Here is a 26,276-nt window from a genome sequence, read left to right as displayed (position 1 = left end):
AAATATTAACATAATTTGAAGACCTCAGAATCTGAGTCTTTCATATTTTATTTTGATTTTGTGAAATTGATCCAAGTTTGGGAAAGACCTATTGAATATTATAGAACATTTTTTAATGAAAAATCTTTATGAAATTTGAAAATTCCGGAAGAATCAGCTTTTGTCCAAAACACACACATTTCTGAAATATTTTATGTTTTGATGTGCATACTGCCATTTTGCAAAACTTTGCAAAAATTATATTTTGGGGCTACAAAATGCTTTAGGTTCAAACTCCATGTATTTTCTAACATTTTGCAAACCTATTGAAAATTATTTTCACACAACACTCCTACTGATTCTGCCAAACCACCCAAAAGTAGTGTTAGAAAGTTGTAAGTAAAGTAAGTTCTAGGAGTGTAACATCTGACTTTATATTATGTCAAAAAAACATTGTTGCTAAAACTAAACATTTTGGTTTTGCAGTGAAATTTGTTGATTTTTTTTATTTGGACAATCAGTGTAAACTGGGTTGAAACCACAAAACTGATTTCACGTGGGTCCTAAAATGAGTTTGAACTTTAATCTCCAGAAATGTAAAGATAGAATAGCTCCTGGAGCTTGATCCAGGGTGTAATCCTGCCCTTCTTCCTGAGTAAGGGGAATGTGAGAAGGTCCCATTTTAGCAATGTTGAAGCAGTTGGGTGATTGGTACCAAAGGGTTAAGTTATCATTGGGAGTTAAGTTATTTCATTTTTGGGAGCGGTATCCTTCTTGGCTCAAGGTCTAAAATTTCTGGTTGCTAAGCTTTGAGGCTTTCCAGAACAAAATAATGAATTATCCTAAATGTGTATCAGTTACACATATATAAATTATATTAAATCACAAAACAACATTATGATAAAACTAAGATTTTTCTCTTAAATCTACTCCATCAATGAGATTCAAAGTTTTGGCTAAAAGTTCCAGATTGACACATTATTATTAAACTGAAAAAAAAAAAGTCTTGTAAGAGGATTGTCTACATTCTGGACCAATAAGCTTTCAGAGAGCTGACTATTTTTAAATTGAGGTGTGCAAAGAAGCATTTAGAATATACAAATGTGCATCTTAATCTTACAATCCGTTAAATTTCAGTCGGACCAAAGCTTTGTTATGTAATAAGAATTAAAAACACATAAAGATTCATTTTTAATGCGTAAAATAAAAAATTTGTTTAGGACGCAGACTTGGTATGCAGAATTTTAGCCCAGAGTGAAATGCAGCTGTTCTAAATTGCAAAACTGCTTACAGAAGCAATCTTGATTATCTTAATTATAATGCTGCTAGTGAACATTGCTGCAATTGAAAAAGTTCCTAATTAATATAAAATCTAATTTCAAGGCAGCATTGAAAATAACTGAAGGTATTCATTGAGAATAAATATGCTAATGGTTGACATTTTAATGGCTTTCATTTTCTGACAAAAATTTGTCAATTTTGGGTTTTCTTCTAAATAGAGTTTTTTGAACTCATATCCAAAGCTCAAAGTAACAGAGCAGATGACCAACGTGGGCTGCTAAGGAAAGAAGACCTTGTTCTACCTGATTTTCTTTGTTTACCTCCCAGTGGACAAGAACCACCCTCATCTACACCAGTGAGCTCTAAAGGTCTCAGCAAGAGAATTGCAAAAAATGATGGCAAGGATAAATGTGCACAGCCAAGTGGAAAACGGGAGTCTATGCAAAACTGTAATGAAAATTCAATTAAGAAAACAGGGCATTCAGAAAATAAACATAAGTCTGCTTTGACAACGCTCAACAGTCAGAAGACTTACGATGTTCCTTTTAGTGCCCCATTGTCTCCAATTGCACATGTACAGGAAAACAATACAACAATATGGAAAAGGCAATCAAGAGAATTACAGGCTGAAGGCATACAGACTATAGATGATGAAAATGTAGCAGACTTGACTCTTGTGGCTGAAGGAGATATTAGTAGCCCTAACAGCACCTTACTGCCGCCGCCACCAACACCACGATCAGATATCAGTAAACTCACAGAAGCCAACTATCCACCACCAACTCCACTGGCAGGTAATCAGGAAAATTCTGGATATCAAAGATCCAATTCAGGTATTTCTAGTTTTTAATAGTCTTTCCTTTTATGTAAAATTATCTTCCCTTTATATTGTTTATCACTACAACAAACAAACAAAACTATCTCTGCACATTACATTTTAATTTTAAATAAGTTTTATTCCTTTATTCACTGTTAAGTTACATTTCTGGTTGCCTTTAAAACATATTTTTGTCTGGACTGAGTACGTGTGTGCTAAACAAAATGAAAGGCTGCAAGTGACCTTTCAGTGTGAGACTTTAATGCACACATTAAAAAACAAACACAATATTTGCTATAATTAAAACAACGAGGCGTCTGGTGGCAGCTTAAAGACTAACAGATTTATTTGGGCATAAGCTTTCGTGGGTAAAAAACCACTTCTTCAGATGCACGGTGGTGGTTTTTTATCCATCTTCAGATGCAGGAAGTGGTTATTTTACCCACGAAAGCTTATGCCCAAATAAATCTTGTTAGTCTTTAAGGTGCCACCAGACTCCTCATTGTTTTTGTGGATACAGACTAACATGGCTACTCCTCTGATGCTATAATTAAGTAATTTATGGTTTAATCTCATACATCACACAATACTTAAATAGAAATATCTGACCTGCTTACCAGTGACTCAGTAACATTTTCTGAACCATTAGTAACAATGAGATTAAATCATTAGGGTTTTTAGTATCACAAGTTTAATTATTTCCTCCCCCCCCACACACACTATTTTAAAAAAAAAAAAACATTTGGCAGTTCCGGTGTTGTAGGAAGAACTCTAAATATATGTTGAAAATTGCAGCACTGTTTACAGTAAAACAGAAACAGGATAAATCTTGAATATTTTTAATCTTTAATAAATTATATTTTTATCTAAAAATATAACCCTTACACTGTTTCTCTTTTCTCCTTTGGTACCCAAAGCAATAGATTGCATTAAAATATAATTCCCAAAGTTTTCATATTTGAAACAGCTTATTATAGCAGACCATTTTTAAGAAAATGGAGGACATTAGAATGTAAGTTTCAGCAGTATCACGGATCAGTATTATTCCTCATAAACATGAACTCATAATAATTGCTATTACCAGAAACAAGAAGTGATAGATAATGAGTGTTGTGGCATTTACATTTTACAGTCATTGTACTGTACTCTTTAATGAAAAATATAAGAAAAGGTTTCTGTGCTAAAGTTATTTTTGATGTTTCAGTGCCATGATTTGTTTCACATTTCTTTGTGATGTGAAAATATACATTTGAATTATTTATCTTTTTACAGAGAGTATTTGATCCTGTTTCTTATCTGTACTGCCAATGATTTGTAAATATTTCTTTGATTGTTACATGCTTACAAATGGCAATGTGAACTATTGCATCCTGCTGCTCTTAACAAAACAAAACAAGCTCTATCTTAACAGTAGTTGCAAAATGTTCTATAAATGCTACCAGTTTAATTCTTTAAATTAGATTTTAAACAGACTTGTAATCCAGATGCCTCCATAGGAGAACACACAAAGTGTATTTAAGACATGTTTATGTACATATTTATATATCTGTGTCAATGTCCTTTTGATGAGTGTACAAGATGGAATTCAATTTGCATCCTTTTCAATGGAAGCTGATATAAGAACATTTGCACTTAAAAACATTATGAACTTACAATATTTTAATGCATGCCATACCTTTCTGTGTAACTGCTGTACTGTCACTTTTCTTACTTTCTAATTTCACTTTGTAGAGATCTTTATGTAGTTTTCACATGTATTTTGTATCTTTGTTCTTTCAGGAGTAATAAATTCTATACCTACTTATACAAGACTGGTTTAAGCTTTGATTTTCTTCATTATTTTAAAAATATTCTGTCTTTGTAGAAACTTACAGGCCTAATTTAACAGATTGAATGCAATTAAAATGTAAATATTACATTAACCTTACTATATTTTAAATGTCCTAATATTGGTTCATCTATTTAACATAGTGGTATCGGTTCAGATCTTGTAACATACATATTAATAGGTATCAACTAACAAAATTACAATGAGACAAACTTGATAGTAGAGAAATTATGAGGAGAAAATTTAATATCCTAAATACAGGCCCTTTAAATAGGGCCAGATGTTGCATTTAGATTCTGGCAGCTCCCATTGAAATCAGTGGCAGCTGCAGGCACACACCTACGGACAGATAAGAAAGCAGATTGGCCTGTAGTACTTATACAGTGTGGGTAGTATGTCTATTACAATTAATGTAAACCATGTTGTAATTTGAAAAACAAAGTATTTAAATCTTAGAAATCTTTACTTCTTGAATTCCTTGTTACCTCCTGTCACATACAAAGTGTATTTTGATTCTTTGAGTAAGAACGACGACGACTTTGAATAATAGTAACAACATTGAATTCTCTGAAAAGAGATTATTTTCTGTCTTTGGATTCATGGGCTAAATCCTGTACTCAATCATTTCTTTTTCTTACTCTGTAAGAGTCACCAATGTTTCACTGGTCTCTGAAGTGAATTGGTATTCTCAGTTCAGTTGTAAGTGAAGCCACCAACATAATGGCCCCTTCATTTGGCAGTCTCAGCTATTGAGACTGAACTACCCTTGTCACTTCTAGAGATGGCCTCTCCACAGCAGGATTGCAAAGCCTGTTGGAGCACCTTATCTTTTAACCTTTTTTGCTGACTGAGGCCTCCATTTTTCCCAATGTATCAGTATATTAACTTACAGCTGTTGGTCTCTGTGAAAGAAAACAAAGCCCTTTTTAACCCCTTGCTGCAATTCCCTGTTTGAAGGCAGAGACAGACTTTTTTGACAACAGATAACTAATAATCTCCCTGTGGAATTACACCAGAATGTAATGATTTTCATTTTTATTCTGAGGACAAGTGATCATGTACTTTACCTTTGTGTCACAGACACCATTGAGGGCTTTTGCCATAATTAAATATGATAGCTTTATACAATTAAATGAAAGCCCTATAAAAATGTGAAATGTAATTTTCATCTCAAAGGTCCCAAAGCACATAATAAAATAATGTGCACACTATAGACCAGTATGGGGATCATTTCATCCCCACTGAAAGGCAGCCATGTATCGGTGTCTAATAGCTTACAGTCCTACTCCCAACAGCGTAGGACTGTTTCCAGATGAAACTACAGAAGTAATTTGAGGCATACAGAATGCAATTAGCTAGGGCATCAAGGTAAACCCCACTAAGAAAAGTGCCATCGTATATTGAATTATCACAGTGGAAGATCCTCTGTTTTAAGTCACATCTGAAATATGGTCTCTCCAGCAACATATTGGTTCAGTACAGACTCAGAGACTAGAAGACCATCTACAAAATCACCAGTATTAAAGGCCACACCTTGAAGCTACCGTTTTTCTGACGAAAAAGAATTGGATTCTGGTGCCATTCAACACCACTAAGTAATTAGTTATAGGAATTGTGCCACACAATTTATGTGCTCCTTCTGCTCACAAGGTTTGTAGTTAATGTAAAATATTTGGAGTAGATCATTGGCTGGTGTAAATCACCACATCAGATTTAAGTAAATGGAACTACTCCTATTTACTCTAGCTGCATTCCATCTCTGGTCCTCCCTCCCTAACCTCAGAGATGGAATGCACTAGTTCCCAGTCCTGGCTGGTTTTGGAGTCAGCAAGGTAGTTTAAATTTTGCTCTGTTTTACCATATAGCATTGCAGGAGGTCGTGACTATGCCAACAAGCCCTAAAATATTTTATTTACTTCCTCAAAGTATTATACCCTGAGCATTATACCATGTGTTTGGTGGGTAGATCCTTTTCTAAAATGTCCAAAGTATGTTCAGTTACCTTGAGCATGTCTGCACTTGGTCAAATATTTACTCCTGGGGGAATTCTGTGCCAAAAAATTAAAAACTGTGCACAATATTTTAAAATTCTCAAAAAGTCTGCATATTTTATTTGTTAAAATAACACAATATACAGTAATCACTCCAGTTTAAATTATTGTGATAATTTATTTCAAAATACCTGTCAACACATATGTCAACAATACAGACAACAGGAAAAAAAACCCCACAGGAGTAGAGAGTTAAAGAAACCCCTACAGCAACCCAGTTCCAGCTGGAGGGAGCTGTGTGGGGCCCCCAGAGCCCAGACACATGAACTCCCATCCCTCTAGAGCGCAGCTGCAGGGCACCCCCTGGCCCAGACACCTACACCCCTTTTCCCCCAGAGCCCAGCCATAGGGCACCCCCCCAGCCCAGACACCCACACACCGCTCCCACCAGAGCCAAGCCATGGGGCACCCCCAGACACCAGCACCCACCTCTCCACAGAGCCCAGCCATGGGGCAGCCCCCAGCCCAGACACCAGCACCCCCAGAGCCTTTACACCCCTCCTACTTCTTTACTGTCTCACCGGGGGACATGGTGTGTTGCGGCCCTGCCCTTCCTCACCCTTTGCCAGAGCTAGCTGGGTGTCCCAGGCCATCTCCCGTCCCTGGGAGAATGAGGATCAAAGAGCATGCAGCCTCCAGCCTAGCCAGGCTGGGCGCTCAACTCACTGCAAGCTGGCCACTGCAGAGTCCAGTGGCCCTAGTGGTGGCCAGAAATTCTTCAGAGAAAACAGGGAATTTTGCAAAATTCTACATTCCACAGTGGTGCAGAATTCCCCCAATAAAATATTTCATGAGTCTTAAAGAAACTACCTGAGAAAATCCAAGTACCTTGCTTAGATTTGCTTCTCAGTTCAAGGTATGGTTCATACAAAAGAGCAATAAATCCACTGAAGTACTGTGCACTCTGCATAAATGCATACACCTTTTCATGGTAGGATTTTTTACAATCAGCATGAGTGAATAGTAACAATATATAGACTCTAAACGAAAGGGAGGGAATGATGAAAGAAACCAGAAGATGAGGTTATCTAAGGAATTGCCTGTTCATTAACTCTTTGGAAACTGCAAACATGAGCACATGTCCTCCTAAGCATTCAGACTTCCAAACTTTTGCTTTTTGTTTGTTTATAATCCTATGTAAGAGCCCAGCTGTGCAATCCGTACTCACCTTGGTGAGCCTTTTTAGTTACAGCTGAGCTCCAGTGTAGTTGTAGATGTTTTAATTATCCATAGAAGTATAACAATAATACTTAGTTCTTACACAGAGCTTTTCATTGGTAGATCTTAAAGTACTTCCAGTTCTTTTTTAATCCTTCTAAATTTTTGTAGACAGCTCTTCAACTTGTAGAAATTGTTGCATTTGAAATCAATGGAGCTAGGACAATTTACACCAGCTGAGCATCTGGTCCTTGGCTGTAATGCTATCAGATGGCAATTCCACAGGCTAACTGTGCTGCATAACAAAGTATTGACTTATATCAGTGTTCACTTAGCTGACTTTCAATTTCATTGATTATCCCATTCCTATAATATAAGAGAGTAAATAGGACCACACAGTTTACCCTCTCCATGTCATTCATTATTTTTATACCTTAATTGTGTTTGCTGTTTATCTCCTCTATTTTTATCCTTGCAAAAAATGAAGTTTAAGGCGTTTTGTACAATACTGATTGCTTAGATATGATGGTAAAGGGCACTAAAGAAAAATTTTAAATGTCTTTAATGAGAACAACACAGTACTTCCTCACAGTGATATGATGCTTCATTAATTTATATAACAAAATATTAATAATAATATCACATTTTTATATTCCTGGACAGAAGTTGGTGTATAAGTGCAAACTATTCGTTGTTCTTGCTCGTTGTTGTTAGTATAATCTGGCATTGCAGAGAATACCATTTTTAAAAGGACATGAAAGTAGAGCCAGAGATCTGTTCTTATGGATAGAATAAAGAGAAGTAAGAGAAATATTTCATTGCCTCATATAGAACAAACGTTCTGGAGTAGGAGTACAGTATTTATTCACCCATGCCACGCAAACAGTAGTTCAGATCAAGCTGATGCTTTGTTTGACATATTACCACATAAACACAATAATATATCTGATATGGCCCCATTAAAGGGTAGCTATAATTTAGCAGGCTGACATACCAGAAGAAGCTTCCTGCCTTTCCTCTGCTATTACTCAGTTGGTTTATCTAGAATTTCATCTAGTTCCCTGGGAAGTAAAAAAAGCTAACATTTCCGGTTTGAGGCATCCCTCTTCACTTTATCTAAAGCAGTGGAATATTATTGCATTATTTGGAATGTAGTTTAATTTTATAGAAACCTCTCTGTACAGAAGTTTTCTCAAGGATTCTCTGCAACAGCATGAAATTTGCTTTCATTTGCATCCTAGGCAATTTTACACATCTTCATATCAAAGTGATCTTAATTAGTATGTTTATTAATAATTATGGTACCCAGATCTTATGGTACCCGGAAGTGTACTAGGTGTGTTACAGAATAAATATAAAGACATTAATTGAGATTTTCAAAGTCAGCTATGGAATTTGCCATACAACTCCCATGGGTTATATTATATCCCCATGGGAGTTGTGTGGTTAAATCCCCTACTTGCCTGTGGGAAAATATATCATCATAGAAAACATGTTAACTGACATGTTTTAACTAACATGATGTTAAACATGACAACCTCTGGATCTTAAAGGAGAGTGTCAGGGAACGCTGCTTGTTAGGGGGCTTATTCCTTCACTCACTTACTTCCCCAGTCCTTCTCGCATGAACAGAGAACAACAATACCCGAAGTCTAAAGGTGCAAACAATTAGATGTTTATTGGGGTGAACTTCCAGCAAGCATGATTCCAGTTTCCTTCCTTAGTGTCCCCCTTCCCAGCTCTGACACCACAGAGCCTTACCTGTGTCTCTGTTTCCATTCCTGCCCTGAGCAAAACATGATTCCAATTTCCCCACCCCTGTTCCCATTCCCCCCACACACACACACTCGCTTCCTGATTGACTGCAGACTATTTAGTAAAACTTGAGTTCTGCTTAGTAGCTCACGAAAGCTTATGCTCTAATAAATTGGTTAGTCTCTAAGGTGCCACAAGTACTCCTTTTCTTTTTGCGAAGACAGACTAACACGGCTGTTACTCTGAAACCTGTCAATCATTTTACTGAAATTTAACTAACCAATCCTAACATATTGTAACATGATTATTTAACCAATTATATCCCACCACCTTAATTAGTTTACACCCAGCAAAATTAATTATACAGCAGACAGAAGCAATCACAGAACCAGACAGAGATTATGCAGCCAAACAATAGGGAAATGGGGACTACAGTGATAGAACAAACACAGAAATGAGGATTTCACATCCCAGCTATTGATAAGTGAGTTCTCGCCAGACAGGATGCTATCAAACTAAGTTTCCTTTTACATCTTCTAGGCACTTCCCTTTCTCTGGAGGCGATAGGCATTATCAGGACAGGATTGTATTCTTAACAGCCGAATAGCACCTTATTTCAATGTGACTAGGTTGGAATGTGAGGACGCGACCGTTCGCTTCCCAGGTTATGGCTGCCTCTGCTGCTTAGCCAAAGGCCTTAGCCTAAGAACAGGGCCTCAGACTGTCACAGTAAGAGAAGGCCCTTACACTGGCAGACAGTGATTTTGATTCTTTTATACCTCTATAACTAGCCAAGTGATAAGAATACACCTAAATTCTTAGAGTATAGGCCTTTACAGACAGGCCTGAATATCTATAGCCTAACTCTGCTCCCCCTCCTCTACTAAAAGTATAGGGAGTGTTCCCCCTCCTCATGTTTCAAACTGCTTTAACCCCTGCTTAGCAGTTTGTGTAGACAGGAAAAGTCATGCTGAAAAATGGCAAAGAGTCCTGTGGCACCTTATAGACTAACAGATGTATTGGAGCATAAGCTTTCGTGGGTTAATACCCACTTCGTCGGATGCATGTAGTGGAAATGATGTTGAAAAATGTGTTTTCTGCTTGAGGTTAAACTGAGAGCTCCACTCTAGGGTTAATGACAACCAGCTATCATATTCTTAAACATGATTGCTCTTACAGAATCATACTAATGTAGGGCTGCAAGGAACCTTGAGAGACAATGTAGTTTATCCCCCTGCAAAGAGGCAGGACCAAGTATGCATAGACCATCCCTGACATGTGTTTGTCTAACCTGTTCTTAAAAATCTCCAGTGACAGGGATTCTACAACCTCCCTCGGTAACCTATTCTAGTGCTTAACTATCCTTATAGTTAGAAATATCTAACCTAAATGTTCGTTGCTTCAGATTAAGCCAATTACTTCTTGCTTTACTTCAGTGGACTTTTGAGAACAGCTGAAGACAGCCTTCTTTATTAACAGTCTTCAAATACATTAAGGGCTGTATCAGGTCCTCCCTCAGTCTTCTTTTCTCAAGACTAATAAACGTACTCATTTTTTTAACTTTTCCTTATAGGTCAGATTTCTAAACCATTTATCATTTTGATTGCTCTCCTCTGGATTCTTTCCAGTTTCTCCACATCTTTCTTGAAGTGTAGCACTCAAAACTTGAGCTAGTACTCCAGCTGAAGCCTAACCAGTGATATGTAAAGCAGAACAATTACCTCCCATGTCTTACATCTAACACTCCTGTTCATACACCGCAGAATATTAGACTTTTTTGTAACTGCATCACATTGTTGACTCTGATTCAAATTGTGACCCGCTATAAACCCCAGATTTGTTTCAGTAGTACTACTACCTAGGCCAGTGGTCCCCAAACTTTTCAGGGTTGAGTCTGCCTTACCCTGTCCTCCTTCTCCCCCCTGCACCCCCCCGCCCCGGGGCCCAGAGTGGAGCTGCAGCTCCAGGGAGGGGAAGAACATGGACAGGAGTAAGGGGGCCAAGGCTGGGGGCAGGGGCAGGGCGGGGACTTCGGTGTGAGGCCGGCACCTTGGGCCAGGGCAGGAGCAGAGAGCTAGGTGTTGTGGGGGCTGGCCTGAGCCCCAGCTGTGCCCCTCACCCCAAGTATTCCTCCATGCCCTCCACAAGGGGTGCACGCCCCACAGTTTGGGGACCTCTGACCCAGTAATTTCCCGTTTTGTAGTTGTGCATTTAATTTTTTTCCCTAAGTGTAGTACTTTGCACTTATCTTTACTGAATTTCATCTTGTTGATTTCAGACCAATTCTCCAGTTTATCAAAGTTGTTTTGAAGCCTAATCCTATCCTCCAAAGTGTTTACAATCCCTTCCAGCTTGGTGTCATCTGAAAATGTTACAAGGATACTCTCCACTCCACTATCCAAGTTATTAACGAAAATATTGAAATAGTACTGGACCCAGGACAGACCCCTGCAGGACCCCACTAGATACATCCTCCCAGTTTGAAAGCAACTAATCTTTGAGTGTGGTTTTCAGCCTGTTGAGCGGCTAAATTATGGTTATTCCTTCTAAGCCATATTTTCCAACTTTACTTATAAGTGTGTCAGGTGGTCCTGTGTCAAAAGTTTTACTAAAATCAAGATATACCACAGCTATTGCTTCCCCCATCATTCACTAGGCCATGTGGGGGAGGGATAGCTCAGCGGTTTGAGCATTAGCCTGCTAAACCCAGGTTTGTGAGTTCAATCCTTGAGGGGGCCATTTAGGGATCTAGGGCAAAAATTGGCGATTGGTCCTGCTTTGAGGAGGGGAGTTGGACTAGATGATCTCCTGAGGTCCCTTCCAACCCTGATATTCTATGATTCCATGATTATCCCTGTCAAAGAAGGAAATTAGATTGGTTTGGTATGATTTGCACTTGACAAATCCATGTTGGCTATTATCCTCTATGGGCTTAGAAATTGATTGTTAAATAATTTGTTCCCGTATTTTCCAGGTATTGAAGTTATGCAGACTGATCTATGATTTCTTTTTGTTCACCCTTTTAAGGATATGTACTGTGTTTACACTTCTCCAGCCCTCTGAGACCTCACCCATCCTTTGTGAGTTCTGAAAGATAATTGCTAATGGCTTGGAGATTGCTTCATCTAGCTCCTTAAGTACCCTTCCCTGAATTTTGTCAGGCCCTGCTGATTTGAATACATCTAACTTATCTAAATGTCTTTAACCTGTTCCTTCCCTGCTCTCCCTCTTGTTGTTAATATTAATTGTGCTATGCATCTAGACACAATTAACCTTTCTAGTGAAGACTGAAACAAAATAGGTATTACAGTCCTCAGTCTTCTTGATGTCATTCATAGGTCTCCTTCCCTACTAAATAGTAGGTGTGCACTTTTCTTTGTCTTTCTCTTGCTCCTCGTGTATTTGTAGACCCTCTTCTTTTTGCTTTTTATATCCCTTTCTAGGTGTAACTCATTTTGTGCCTTACCCTTTCCAATGGTGTCTCCGCATGCTTGTGCTATTCTTTTGTACCCGTCCTTAGCAATTTGTCCATGTTTCCACATTTTGTAGGATTCATTTTTGATTTTCAGGTCATTAAAGAGCTCTTGATGCAGCCATATTGGTGTCTTTCTTTCCTGTCTTTCCTTCATATCAGGATGGTTGATTGTTTCGCCTTTAATATTGTCTCTCTGAAAAACTGCCAGCTCTCCTGAACAATCTTTTTCCTTAGATGTTTTTCCTATGGGACCTTGCATTCCAGTTCTCTGAGTTTGTTAAAGTTTGCTTTTTTGACGTCCATTCTCCTTATTCTGATTCCATCACTCCTTTCTTCCCTTAGAATAATGAAATCTATCATTTCATGGTCACTTTCAAGTTGCCTTTCACCTTCAGATTCACATGTAAAACAACCTTCCTCCACCTTCTGAAATGAAATATTGTTCCCAACACATTCCAAGAACATATTGAAGATTTTGTGTTTTCCATATTATTTTTCCAACAGGTATCTGGGTAATTAAAGTTCTCACTTTGGGCAAAATCATGTTTATTATATAGTTAAAACGTATTTGCTAACATGACACGCTTTCTAAGTGTATGCATACCTTTGAAAAGCTCAGCCTGAGTGCTCAGCCCAAAGCACCGATTTTGGGCACTGTACAAAATATGTGAGAGACCTACCAGCATGGATGGGGAAGACTTGGGATAGGGGAGCACCAGGGATATAATGATAAGATTGCATGATTAATGCCAGAGAATGGACCCAAGCTGTAACAATTCCTCTCAATTGTGGATACTGTTCTCAGCCCTTAAACTTTTATTTTAAGAAATCAGACACAATCAAGGATTGTCAAAAACAACGAGGAGTCCGGTGGCAAAAATTGTCAAGCATTGTTCAAACAAGGTGTGTTCCCCCCCATTAACAAACTAGGCTATTTCTCATCCTACTATATGCTACATTGGGTCTTACACTGAAATCTAGCAGTCCATAATTGGCAGCTTTCAGCTTAATAGAATGAATTGCAACTTCTGGGAACAGATGAATCTCGAGCTGAGTAAAAATAATATTTCAATAAGGTGATAAAATGAAGAAATGTGGTCCTCCCATTTTGTTCCATTATTTTTTCATCCTCTGGCTGATGCTGGAAATGTTGCATCCTTCCTCTTTGGGTTTGCCCCTGCTGGTGTTAAAATTTTTGGGGAGTCAGTAGAGATTCATCCTGGACAATAATTTGTTCTATTAAGGCATCATTTACTGTATGCTCATTTTTGTATACATTGGATAATGCTAATTACAATTTCTAAACTAAGAAAGGTACAGACTAAATTATGGCAAAATTCACCTGAGTAGGTACCAAACTGGCATTTTTTCCCCGTCCTTATTGGTACATACATAAATCTCCCAGTGGAATAGTAGAATACCCTGGTTGACTACTTGCCGTGAGGACCTGAGAGAAGAGTTTGCCCAGTGTAATTTAAAGACTGTAACTGTTTACAATAAATCAGAAGATACATAATTTGTGTTTTTATTATTATTATTCTTTGTTAGGTATGAACCACAGAAAGAAAAAAGATTCCCCAGGGGCTGCAGGAAACTTCTGTGAGCAAAGCTCTCACAAAACAAAGACCAACAGAAGCCTTAATCCTCCTGGTGGTAGGGATAATCTTCCCACTTCTGTAAACAGAGTAATTGATGTGGATGGAGTTAAACTGGAAGACAGTGGCACACGATCCTGTGATGATTCAGAAGGGAACCTCAGCTTCGAAGGCTGTATCTCTGAACTGAGATCTTGCCAGGGGAGGATGCGGACAGGAGTTTATAGGACATCAGACCTCCCCTCTCTGATTACTGTCAAGAGTGAGAAAAACAAGGGTGCTGAGAATCAATACAAAGCTACTTTTGTTTAAATCTCTATTTTTAATTAACAGCTTCAGCATTTTTGCCTGGCATCGTTAGCACTAGAGCTATGCATTATGAGTATGTTCCTGCAAGTTACTCAGTGTTTTCAATTCCTATTGGCTTCAATAGGCATTTAAAATAGTCAGCATCTCCCAAGATCAGTCCTTATATGAATTGGAACCTGTATAATGAAAAGTAGTATTTAAACAAAAGTGTTGAGACATTGAATTTTGTTCTGTCACCTAATGGACTTTCTAACGTTGTTTTCCATATCATGGTTCCTGTTGGTACTTTGACCAAATTGGTGAGATTAAAATTCTCATGGAATAAAGCCATCCTTTAATGTCTTTGAGAAAGACAAAGTCATTTTAAGTCCCACCTAGGTTTTTACAGAAGGTGGTTTTGGTTTTTCATCTTAATCTTCTAATGTATTTTCCTAGTCCACAGTATTCCTTGGTGCTGCTAGACTTGTATTTTGGATGAGAAGTGTACTATTCGTTATTATTTGGACAGCATTAATCTTCCTGTCTACTGATAGCATTTGAGAAATCCAGGGGGAGTTCAATCTTGTTATAAAGATTACCTGAGTGGATATATGCATTCTAGCATGCTTTTTACACAGGCAGGAATCCAGATTCAAGAAAGCCATAAAGCTCATTCAGACAGAGCAATAGCAGCTTCTGTAGCTTGCCTTGGTAACATATCCATAGCAGTGATTTATAAAGCAGCTGCATGGAGGTCATCCAAATCTTTACATGGCACTGTTCTCTCTCTGTCTGTGAGTTTATTTTAATCTATAATTAAATATTCCTCTTCCTCCTTCTAGGTTAGATTGGTATTTTTAGCTAATCTTCTAAACTAGTGAGTAATTATGAAGGAAGAAGAAAGGATTCTTGGCTGTTCTCTAAATTTATTGTCTCTGCAGATCTACACTTGTTCTTCTTTCTTTCCCATTTCTTTTGAATTAGTAATGATTCTGGGAGCTGAAAGAGGTATTGAAGAAATGTGAAGCATGGGCCTCTATCAATCTCTGTTTGACAGTCTTGAGTGTATACATTAAGTTGCATATCGGTTCACTGCTTTGAATTGATTCTGGGACTCATGAGGCATAGTGCATGGCTCCTAGATTGTGGATCTGAAGAGGCAATAAATCTGGAGAACTACTGTTATTGCTAAGTAACCTATTTTTCATTGCTCCTCCTTCACGAAGCTTATCACAAATTGTGAACTTTTTCATAACGGGGAAATGCTATAGCAAATTAATCAGTTTTTAAAGCTCAGATGTATTTGCCATGTCTAAAGGGTTTGCAGATTCTTAAGATTATGCAACAGTAATATTAGACCTTCCCAATGTAAAGAATTATGGGCACAGTTCCATTAACTTCAGTGGAGTTTCACTTATTTACACCAGTAGAGACTTTGGCCCTAGGTTTGGGGAACACATTTGCTAACATTAAACCCAGCTCAGTCAATTGTATGCTCAGGATTGTTTACTTTTTTTAATACAGTTGTTGGTGGATGAGTAATATATACCTGTCATGAAAAACAGCTGCTCCTTAACAAATTTCCAAAATTAAGATTGGACTGAGAATAACATTAAAGTTGGGCTGATACTGCAGTATCTTCTACAGTAGGGGCATTGAAAAACTCAGAGTATTCATAAGGAGATACAGAGACTTTCAGCTCTAAATTAGTGATTCAAATCTTACTTGTGCCAGTTGGTAGCAGAAAGCTATCATCGGACTGTAAATGAAGTGAGTTGGTTATGGGAGTCCAGTTCCCTGTGGCTAGATGCCTACATCACAGAAACCCACCATATTTGGCAGTAAGTGCAGTCATCCCGGCAGGGACTGAATAGGCACTGAGCCTGAAGTAACTTCTTATCCCTAGTGTAGCCTATAAGTATAGATATTTGCTAGATGAGGCGTAGGTAGGTATAAGTTAAGGCAATAATGCAGTGAGCCTACAAGCTGGTATAAACTAGCATCTGGTGGTTACTTGTCAACACTATAACGTAGTGGTTAAAGGACATTGGTGATGCGGTATGGGGGAGCTTTCCCTGCTGGTACTCAGCTGCTACTTGTTCTGTGGCTAAATGGAGACCTTAAGTCTTCAAAGTTTTCATACTGGCTGTAGATTGTAGTCCATAGGATACATTATTCTATATCTTCTTATACTGCATCTATAGGATTAGTATAATTATCTTGAGAGATAATTTAAAACATCTCTGTATTCTTTAAGATCCTTTCCCCATATTCCAGCTGTCTTGTGTCATTGTAGTGACACCATTATGATACAAATTCACTGCTGGCGGGACAGGTTTTCATCTTTATAAATGTCCATGTTTTCGGCTGAGAGCTTTGCTCTGATCAAAGCAAAGTATCTTCACACATCAGTAATCCCCAGCAAATGGGCTCCTTGCCATCTGCCCCTGAATATGTTGCACCTTGCGGTGTGTCTTTGAAAATCAACTCCTGCCCCAGTACTGTAGTGAATATTTAAAACTGAAATGCAGTAGTTGGTGTCTAGGATGATTCCTGATCAAAATTTTGGTGGGACACTGTAACTTGCCTTAGCTGCATGTATACTCATCAAAGACCTGATCCTGTAAGTGATCCTCTGTTGCAGAATTCCCATTGAAACCAAAGGGAGTTCTGTGACCAAGATCTTAATGACACCTTTGAATGTGCCTCCCAGGCCTCTGCTATCATTACTAAACTTTAGTTGAACCTCAGAGTTATGAACTAACCGATCAACTACACACCTCATTTGGAATCAGAAGTATGTAATCAGGCAGCAGAGAGAAAAAAATAAAAAAAGGAGCAAATACTGTACACTACAGTACTGTGTTAAACATAAACTACTAAAAGTACGGGGAAAGTTTTTTAAAAAGGTTTGACAAGGTAAGGAAACTGTTTCAGTGCTTGTTTCATTTAAATTAAGATTTAAAAAAGCATTTTTCTTCTTTATAGTAAAGTTTCAAAGCTGTATTAAGTCGATGTTCATTTGTAAACCTTTGAAAGAACAACCATAACATTTTGTTCCGAGTTACGAACATTTCAGAGTTATGAACAACCTCCATTCCCAACGTGTTCATAACTCTGAGGTTCTACTGCATTCACAGAAGTTCTGCTACTTTTGCTGTGGAGTCCCCTACTGGAATGTTCACACATGCTCTGTGCCAGGGCATTGGAGCAATTCCCCTGTGTGGATACTTGATCTGAAAGAGCTATTTGGCTAAATTAGAAATGGGAATGGAGTTATAATATTGGGATGAAGGTGTATTTGTTTCACCCCAGTGGCAGAGCCATCTTTGTTCATCATAAACCTTTCACCTCTTTTCAAACATAATAATAATTTTAGAAATTAAATATCAGTTTGCCATTAAAACCTTTCTGTGGCTGCTTAGCTGCTGAGGTGTAAGAAAGATCTGTTGTATTAGATTCTGAGGGCAGCAAACTGGATTTGACAGAATGGATATTCAACCCAAGTTCAGAGAAATGAATGATGTAAAAGAAAGCTGCCTTAAAATGGGTTTTCTTAAACAGGGAGGGGGAGGGGAAGACAGGACCGGACTTGGCTGCATGCCTGGAAAGCACAGGACTGTGAACCAAGGAACCTGGAATACAGGAAAATAATTCTTCTCTATTTCAGCAATATCATATTCAAAACTGCCTCTGAATATGAGCCACATGTAAACTCCAGCTGCAGGAGTGGTGTTTAAAAATATGACCCCATACCTTAGGGCTCAAGGCAATTTATTGCTTAAGCTTAGAAATAATTAATAATATTAGCTTTACTTTGCAAGGTCTGGGAGAATGTAGAAACTAAACCAACACAGTATTACTGCTGGAATCAGTTGCCAGGGTTAATGGAGTTAATAAAACAAAATGGATACAGCCAATCCCAGAATTGTATTTAAAGAGTGATTGTGCTTTGAGCAATGTCCTGCATATTTAACTATTGGGTGACCGTATCAACATAAGATGGTTTTAAGACAGGTTTCAGAGTAGCAGCCGTGTTAGTCTGTATCCATAAAAAGAAAAGGAGTACTTGCGGCACCTTAGAGACTACCAAATTTATTAGAGCATAAGCTTTCGTGAGCTACAGCTCACTTCATTGGATGCATACAGTGGAAAATATAGTGGGGAGATTTTATATACACAGAGAACATGAAACAACCACTGTGTCGTGTTCTCTGTGTATATAAAATCTCCCCACTATATTTTCCACTGTATGCATCCGATGAAGTAAGCTGTAGCTCACAAAAGCTTATGCTCTAATAAATTTGGTAGTCTCTAAGGTGCCACAAGTACTCCTTTTCTTTTTATGGTTTTAAGATGCATTGTTATATTGTGATTTCCACTAAAATTGAGAGCTAGTAGCAATTTAAAAACAATCAGCTTAATTGATATACTTTTTGATGGCTTAGTCCTCTATCTTGTCAATCAATTCCTGAAGACAATGGTCCAGATTATGGACCTTATACTCTTCACTTATGCCAGTTTTACACTGGTGCAGCTCCATTGATTTCAGTGGAGTTACTCCTGTCTTTCCTAAAAGTGTAAATGAGTCCAGAATCTGGTCTCTGTCACATTGGTGTACATTTGGAGTAGTTCCACTGACATGATGATTGTCAAGGTTCCTCCCCCACTCTGAACTCTAGGGTACAGATGTGGGGACCTGCATGAAAAACCTCCTAAGCTTATCTTTACCAGCTTAGGTCAAAACTTCCCCAAGGTACAAAATATTCCACCCTTTGTCCTTGCCGCTACCACCACCAAACTAATACTGGTTACTGGGGAAGAGCTGTTTGGACGCGTCTTTCCCCCCAAAATACTTCCCAAAACCTTGCACCCCACTTCCTGGACAAGGTTTGGTAAAAAGCCTCACCAATTTGCCTAGGTGACTACAGACCCAGACCCTTGGATCTTAAGAACAATGAACAATCCTCCCAACCCTTGCACCCCCCCTTTCCTGGGAAATGTTGGATAAAAAGCCTCACCAATTTGCATAGGTGACCACAGACCCAAACCCTTGGATCTGAGAACAATGAAAAAGCATTCAGTGTTTTACAAGAAGACTTTTAATAAAAAATAGAAGTAAATAGAAATAAAGAAATCCCCCCTGTAAAATCAGGATGGTAGATATCTTACAGGGTAATTAGATTCAAAAACATAGAGAACCCCTCTAGGCAAAACCTTAAGTTACAAAAAAGATACACAGACAGAAATAGTTATTCTATTCAGCACAATTCTTTTCTCAGCCATTTAAAGAAATCATAATCTAACACATACCTAGCTAGATTACTTACTAAAAGTTCTAAGACTCCATTCCTGTTCTGTCCCCGGCCAAGACGACTACAGACAGACACAGACCCTTTGTTTCTCTCCCTCCTCCCAGCTTTTGAAAGTATCTTGTCTCCTCATTGGTCATTTTGGTCAGGTGCCAGCGAGGTTACCTTTAGCTTCTTAACCCTTTACAGGTGAGAGGAACTTTCCCCTGGCCAGGAGGGATTTCAAAGGGGTTTACCCTTCCCTTTATATTTATGACAATGATGATGTATGTAAGATCAGCATTTAGCCAAGAAGCAGTAAAAATGATGATTCAAGTGAAATCCAGATGTATCTATATTCTCACTTCGTTAAAATTAAATTGTTCATGTAGGGTTTTTTTAATGATTCTCCATCAGACTGTGTATCATTTAAATGACAAAAAATAATTTGGTTATGGTGTTACAGCCCTGATTCAGTCTCCCCTTTGGATGATCGCCACTCTGCTATATTGGCCAAACTTTGGATCCCCTGTGCTTTCCAAGCGTCTGGATCTGAGCAACTTCCAGGCACTGTGTCTTAGGTGTCTCAGGAACACTTCAAGGGCGCAGACTCCCTGTCTGGCACCCCTTCTTGGAATGTGGGACCCTGTGGCCCAACGGCCTTTTGCCCTGTGCTGAACCCCCGAAAAGTATACCACTAGCTTATGCATGCTCTCCTAGAGTCCACCCACCATCGGCACTCCAGAGTACAGTTTAACTCTTTGAGAACCCTGGGACACTTAAAGTAAGGAATACACAAGCTTTGCAAAAGAACTTCTTACACACTTGTCTCTCAAACAGCATAAGAGAGTTACAGATCTATAGAAAACAACAAATACCTGAACGCATTTCCCTCTCTCAGAGACCTCACCATTTCTGAGTCTTTTGGATTCTGTTCAGTGTCTTTCAGGGGAGTAAGGTCCCTCTTGCCCCATTCCTCCTTGATGAGTCTTTTGGTTCTGAGAGTGGTTTCACCCCTTGCCAGAGAGCATGTTGTTTTTAAAACCAGGTTCTGAGACCTCTCTCTGCTTTTCTTCTTATACTGGCATTTTCCATTCTCCGACCCCACTGGGTAGGTTTGCTGGCAGAGGGTTCTTAAAAGTCAATGGGTTGGCCGGTAGGCTCCATTGTTCCACTCGGGTATGGCTGTTCAAGGTCTATGGCCCTCTTTCGGTTTTTCAGGTATAGTCTGTTTTCTGCCACAAAATGGTGATTCGAATGCACACTGACTGTTACAAGTACAAATAGTGTTCATAATGTCAAATGGGATTCATAACTGGACACAGGCACATTCCCCAAACTGCCAGAGGTAATACCCAAAAAAAGCAATGCTACCCAATATTAGTTATGTGGGCCATAGTGGACAGCTTCTGAATAGCACTGACAATGATTACTGTCATTTAGAGTTGTTTCTCCTAACATTTGATATAATATATTAAGGATGATACCAGATGCACGTATCCCATAGAGACCAGCAAATAGCATGAGATACTGTAGGACGTACCAATAGTATCGAAAAGTATTAGTGACACCGTACAACCACCCTGGGCCACATTTTCAAAACTACTGAGCTCCCCTTTAGCAGATCAGTGAAATGGCCATCTATTATAAAGTGCTCTGCATGGGGACGACTGCTGATTGCTGAGCACTTTTTAATATCTGGGCACTTTGTTTTATTGGTTACAAAGCTTGAGACAAAGTCTTGGACTCAGGTCTGTCTCAGTCAATGCAGTTTAATAATTTCTTCCCAGTGTACGTGGGAAACTAAGAGCATTGCAGCTGCACAAGTTTATCCAGGCCACCTAACTCCATCCCACAGCGCAGTACCTTATGTTTAGAAATTACTCTAATCCGCTGCTACAAGCTGTGGGAGCTATGGGAACTATGGGATAGGTGCTTCTGAAGTCCCAAAATACACCGGGACAACCATGGCTGTAAGACACTTTGTGTGGATGTGCCAAACCTCTTCTGGGAAAAACAGTGTTTGGTGTGTGGATGGGCTGAACTGCGGCAACGACAAGTAGCCACACCCACCTTTCTCAATCTGCCTGTGTCCTTAGAGCAGTTTCCAAATCCTAGTGCCTACCCTGAAGGATGTAGAGTGCTGAGCACCCTGGTTAGGTCCATCAGGCCTGATCCAAAGTCCATTGAAATCAACAGAAAGACCTTTATTGACTTCAAGGGTTCATGAGTCAGGCCGTTAGTGTAGATCCACCATTATGTTTAGACTGACTACTTGTAATAGTTTCAGATAACAATTATCTCTTTCGAGAAATGTTGGTGGATAAGCTGTTCATAAATTCTGAATGATTTCTAAGTATCTTCAAAATCCTAGGAAGCCTAATATTACATACAAACCTGCATAGTTTTTAAACTGGAAGACAAGGAAAGAAAGTTGTTTTAATTTTTTACCCTGAGCTTGAATCTGTTGGACCATGTAAAAATGTTGCCTTCTGGAATTTAACTTGTATTCTTGTTTTACTGGTGATTTTGATTTTAAACAGCTATATTGTGACTTTGTAATTTTAAAATAGTTACTGGGTTAATTTCTCCATCCGCACAAAATTGTTGTGAAATTTTATACAACACAAGAAATCACTGTTTATAGACACATAAATATGTCAAATTAATTTTAAATACTAATTGTGTAATAAGTAAATAATTTGTACTGTTGGAGCTGATATTTCATTTATGTTGGCAATTTGTGATTTAATTCAGTTTGACAAAGGGAAATAAGGGAAACCTGAAAATAATCATGTGATGTGCCTCTGACTACACAATTTAAAAAAAAAAGTATGTTAGTTGTTTTTAACAAACTTGTGATAATCAGAAAATGAAACAAGACTGAAAGTTGTTCAAATTTTATTATAATTCATAAAGATGTGTTCCTATACCTGACCTTTGCAAATAAAATCAACTGATATTTTAGCATTTGATAATGTGTGTGTGTGTGTGTGTGTGTATATATTCCTTTAAAAGGAAATTAAGTGTTTTTGATCAAAATTGGTATTCCTTGAAAATGGGCTTTGCCTTCTAGAATCCAACAATAGCAGGCCAGATACTTGGCCTTTAATGCATCCCCTTTGTACTATTCTATCAGTGTAAAGGGAACTTAAAGCTACTTTAAGGCAGTAGATGAACATTCTCCTTATGTCGTAAGAAGAAAAGGAGTACTTGTGGCACCTTAGAGACTAACCAATTTATTTGAGCAGAGTGACCACTTTAGATAAGCTATTACCAACAGGAGAGTGGGTTTGTTTGGGGAGGTGTGGGGAGGGGGGAGAAAACCTGGATTTATGCTGGAAATGGCCCACCTTGATTATCATACACATTGTAAGAAGAGTGATCACTTTAGATAAGCTATTACCAGCAGGAGAGTGGGGTGGGGGGAGAGAAAATCTTTTGTAGTAATAAACACCCATTTTTTCATGATTTGTGTGTATAAAAACAAACATCTTCTGTATTTTCCACAGTATGTATCCGATGAAGTGAGCTGTAGCTCACGAAAGCTTATGCTCAAATAAATTGGTTAGTCTCTAAGGTGCCACAAGTACACCTTTTCTTTTTGCGAATACAGACTAACACAGCTGTTACTCTGAAACCTGTCCTTATGTAGTGGAATTCTCATCTGGATCCTCTTGCATATATTTCAGGTGGGCTAGCCAACAGAATGGCTCCTTGGGAGTCAATACCTGTCAAGACTGCTCTAACTTGTGCCGTGGGCTTGTTCAGCCTTGTCAGGTGCCAGGATCAGGGCAATGGAAAGGTGACAGAAAGCCACCTGTGTCCTCCTCACACTGGTGCACCAAACAGTGTTATGGCCTCCTAACACGTTCCCTCCCCTTGCCTCCCTCCCTATTTAAAACATGGCTTGTAACTGTTATCCTCATTTTGAGCTTGAACCTGCACTGCATAGGTGTAAAGTGTAGCCAGGTTAAAAGTGATAAGTGGGAGTATTACCTGCCTTATAGCATGAATAGTGTCTGAGTGAAGTCTCTTCATTGCTTGCTGAGGTTCACACTGAATCTCTCACATAACAGCATCTGTGAGTAATGCTTTCTACAATCTCTGGTTGGCTAGGAATTCCATCCCATCCTGACAAATAATGGCCTGGCCTCAATTATTCACACCTTCATCATCTCTCTGCTGGACTATAGCAATGCAGTATAGCTGGGCATGAAGCCTTCAGCGTGTAGGAAACTCCAACGACTAGTATTAGAACAGAACACTGCCGTTTATCTCCTCAGCAACACCGGCTACTGGGAACATATCAAACCTGTCCTGCACTCCCTGCTTTGGCTTCCCAAAGAATATTAAATCAAGGTCTTGGCACTTATCTTCAAGGCACTCAATAGCCGGTGCCCAGGGTATCTAAAAGATTGACTGAAGATCCAGGATGAAGATCATGGTGGACAGCTCCACTCCCCTGGCACAGTGCAGCTCTCTACAATCAGAATGAAGTTTGTCTGTGCAGGAGACACAGGTTTCATGGGGTGGTCTGAGACTGTAATGAACTCCCGCAGGAACTGAGGACCATCACAAACCTCATCAACTTCCATTCCGAGTGCAAGGTACATTTCTTTAACCTATCTTCTCTAATATAAACATAAAGCTGTGAGTCTGTATGTGTAATATAAATTTTAAAAATTCCAAAACAAAATATTCCACTGCATGAATTTCTCCCCTGAGAAGAAGATGAGAGACCAAACATGTGACTGATGTTACTCGTATTGCTTAATGCACTGTTGGAAGGTGCTCAGATACTATGGTGATAATAACTTATATATGATAGAATCCTATGTCTCCCAGAGCATGTCATTGGTCCAATCACATCCCAACTCTTGGATCTTGGATGCAGTTGATACTCCTCAACCCCACTCCTGAAGAGGATACTGCTTGCCAGTCACCTACAGTGGGGTCCACACTGACAAATACTCTCTGAAGAATGATTATTTACTCTACAGTAACTGGTTCTTCGAGATGATATAGTCAGTGTGGATCCCACTACAGATGACTTCATCCCTGCATTCAGAGTCCTTCAGCTACCATGGGCTTTGAATTGTGGGGGAACTGAGGCAAGTTAAGGCTGCTCCATCCTTTGTGCCCTTGCATGGGAATAGGAAGCGGCACAGCCCCAACAGCCACTATTGTTCAGTTTTGAGCTTGTGTGCACGAGGGACATGTACACCTACAGTGGGATCCGCGCTGGCTATGATCTCTTGAAGAACCACACTTACTGTACGGTAGGTAACCATTCTTTTTGCATTTAACGCTGGGTTTCAGTCTCTTTGTCACATATGGAAAATATAGCATATCTGCCCCAAAGTTACAGCAGTTACTCATTGAATACAGAAGGAATTTACTGAGAATTTTACAAGTAAATCTGTTTAGGAATTAAAATTAATTAAAATGGGTCCTTTATGAAATTTAGCACCCTGTGTCAGACCTTTTTTGGCCCTCATAATCTCAGTAACAGTATAACACAGACTTTTCAAACTTCCTATATAGTTAAAACTCATTGAAACCTTATGGATCAGTTCAATGTAATCTTGGCCCACAAATACTAAAATATCTTACTCCATGTGTAAGGTTATGATTTAGTCATGCGTATTTTTAGTAAAAGTCATGGACAGGTCATGGGCAATAAACAAAAATTCACAGCCTGTGGCCTATCCATGATTTATACTATAAATGCCCCTGACTGGCTTTGAAGGCATGTGAGCAGTAGCAGGCTGGAGGCTGCAGACTGGGAGCTGGCTGCGGAGAGAAGGCTGGGCAGCTTGGGAGCTGGGTCTGAGAGTCAGGATGAGAAGTAGCCTACTGCTGGCAGGGGGCCAATGCGAGCCCTGGTGGATAGTTAGGAGTGGCCGGCAAACAGAGGAACTGTGTGGAGGGCCTGAACAAGGCTACACCCACTGGGCAAAAGGACTGGACCCATGCATAATGCTTTTGGAAAAGGGGTGGCCTGAAGTGTGAATCCCTGGCTGTAGGCCTGCGAAGCCTCGCCTTCATACCCCTGGACGGGACACCCTGAGGGGTTGAGTTGGTAACTGTTGGTTCACCTTTTGTTTGCATCTTCAAGCCCTTGTGCCCAGCCCTAGTGAAGCATCCCTTTGTTATTCATCAGGCAGTGAGTGTTTATGGGAACCCACTGAGGGTTAGAGCCTGAAGAATCTGGAGCTTTGCCTCCGAGCATATGGTACACCCAGTATCTACCAAAAAATCCAGGGCATTGGTGCACCCCAGCAGCATAGCCACTCCCTGCAGCGGGGTCAGCTGCACTATGTATCTACACTGGAAGTGAAGGTGTGATTGTCGCATGAGTAGGCATACCTGTGCTAGCTTTAATCTAGTTGCATAGATAACAATAGTAGTGTAGATGTGGTGGCACGGGCTTCAGCAAGCTACAGGCGAGAACCAGAGTGCCTACCCTGGGTCCCAGGTGCTGGTTCCGACTATGCCGGGTCCTAGTCTGTGCGGAAGCCCATGCAGCCAAGTCTTCTCTATGGTCGTTGCCTGCACAGCAAGTGAGGGTGAGATTATAGCATTTCACTTGTAGTGTAGCCATACCCCACCTCACTATCTATTGTGTTGCCAACTCTAGTGAATTTATCCTGAGTAGTGAGATTTTGGCCTCTGCTAGAGCCAGTTCCACTATGATGCGAGAAGCTCCAGGCTTCATGCAATTTTCAGACTTCCTGTCTTCTTGCCTTTTCAGC

General features: G+C 39.4%; 1 protein-coding gene across 8 annotated transcripts in view; it reads left to right on the top strand.

Annotated features, from left to right (window-relative positions):
- The window catches only part of RGS12 (regulator of G protein signaling 12), a 181,772-nt gene extending 167,283 nt beyond the window's left edge, over positions 1 to 14,489 (top strand). For 6 of the 8 annotated variants that reach the window (XM_073342641.1, XM_073342637.1, XM_073342638.1 and 3 more), the window contains 2 exons: positions 1,479 to 2,093; positions 13,893 to 14,489. In XM_073342641.1, the coding sequence (XP_073198742.1) occupies positions 1,479 to 2,093; positions 13,893 to 14,251 (974 nt within the window). In that variant the 3' untranslated portion in view covers positions 14,252 to 14,489. Of the gene's footprint in view, positions 1 to 1,478; positions 2,094 to 13,892 lie in introns of those variants that run through there. The other 2 variants (XM_073342643.1, XM_073342642.1) reach the window with 1 other exon arrangement.
- Positions 14,490 to 26,276: the final 11,787 nt, after the last annotated feature.

This window comes from Lepidochelys kempii, chromosome 4 (assembly GCF_965140265.1).
Source record: "Lepidochelys kempii isolate rLepKem1 chromosome 4, rLepKem1.hap2, whole genome shotgun sequence".
In the NCBI taxonomy this organism is placed as follows: domain Eukaryota; kingdom Metazoa; phylum Chordata; order Testudines; family Cheloniidae; genus Lepidochelys; species Lepidochelys kempii.
The sequence above is the reverse complement of the archived record's forward strand: the minus strand, read 5'-3'. Positions and strand labels throughout refer to the sequence as shown.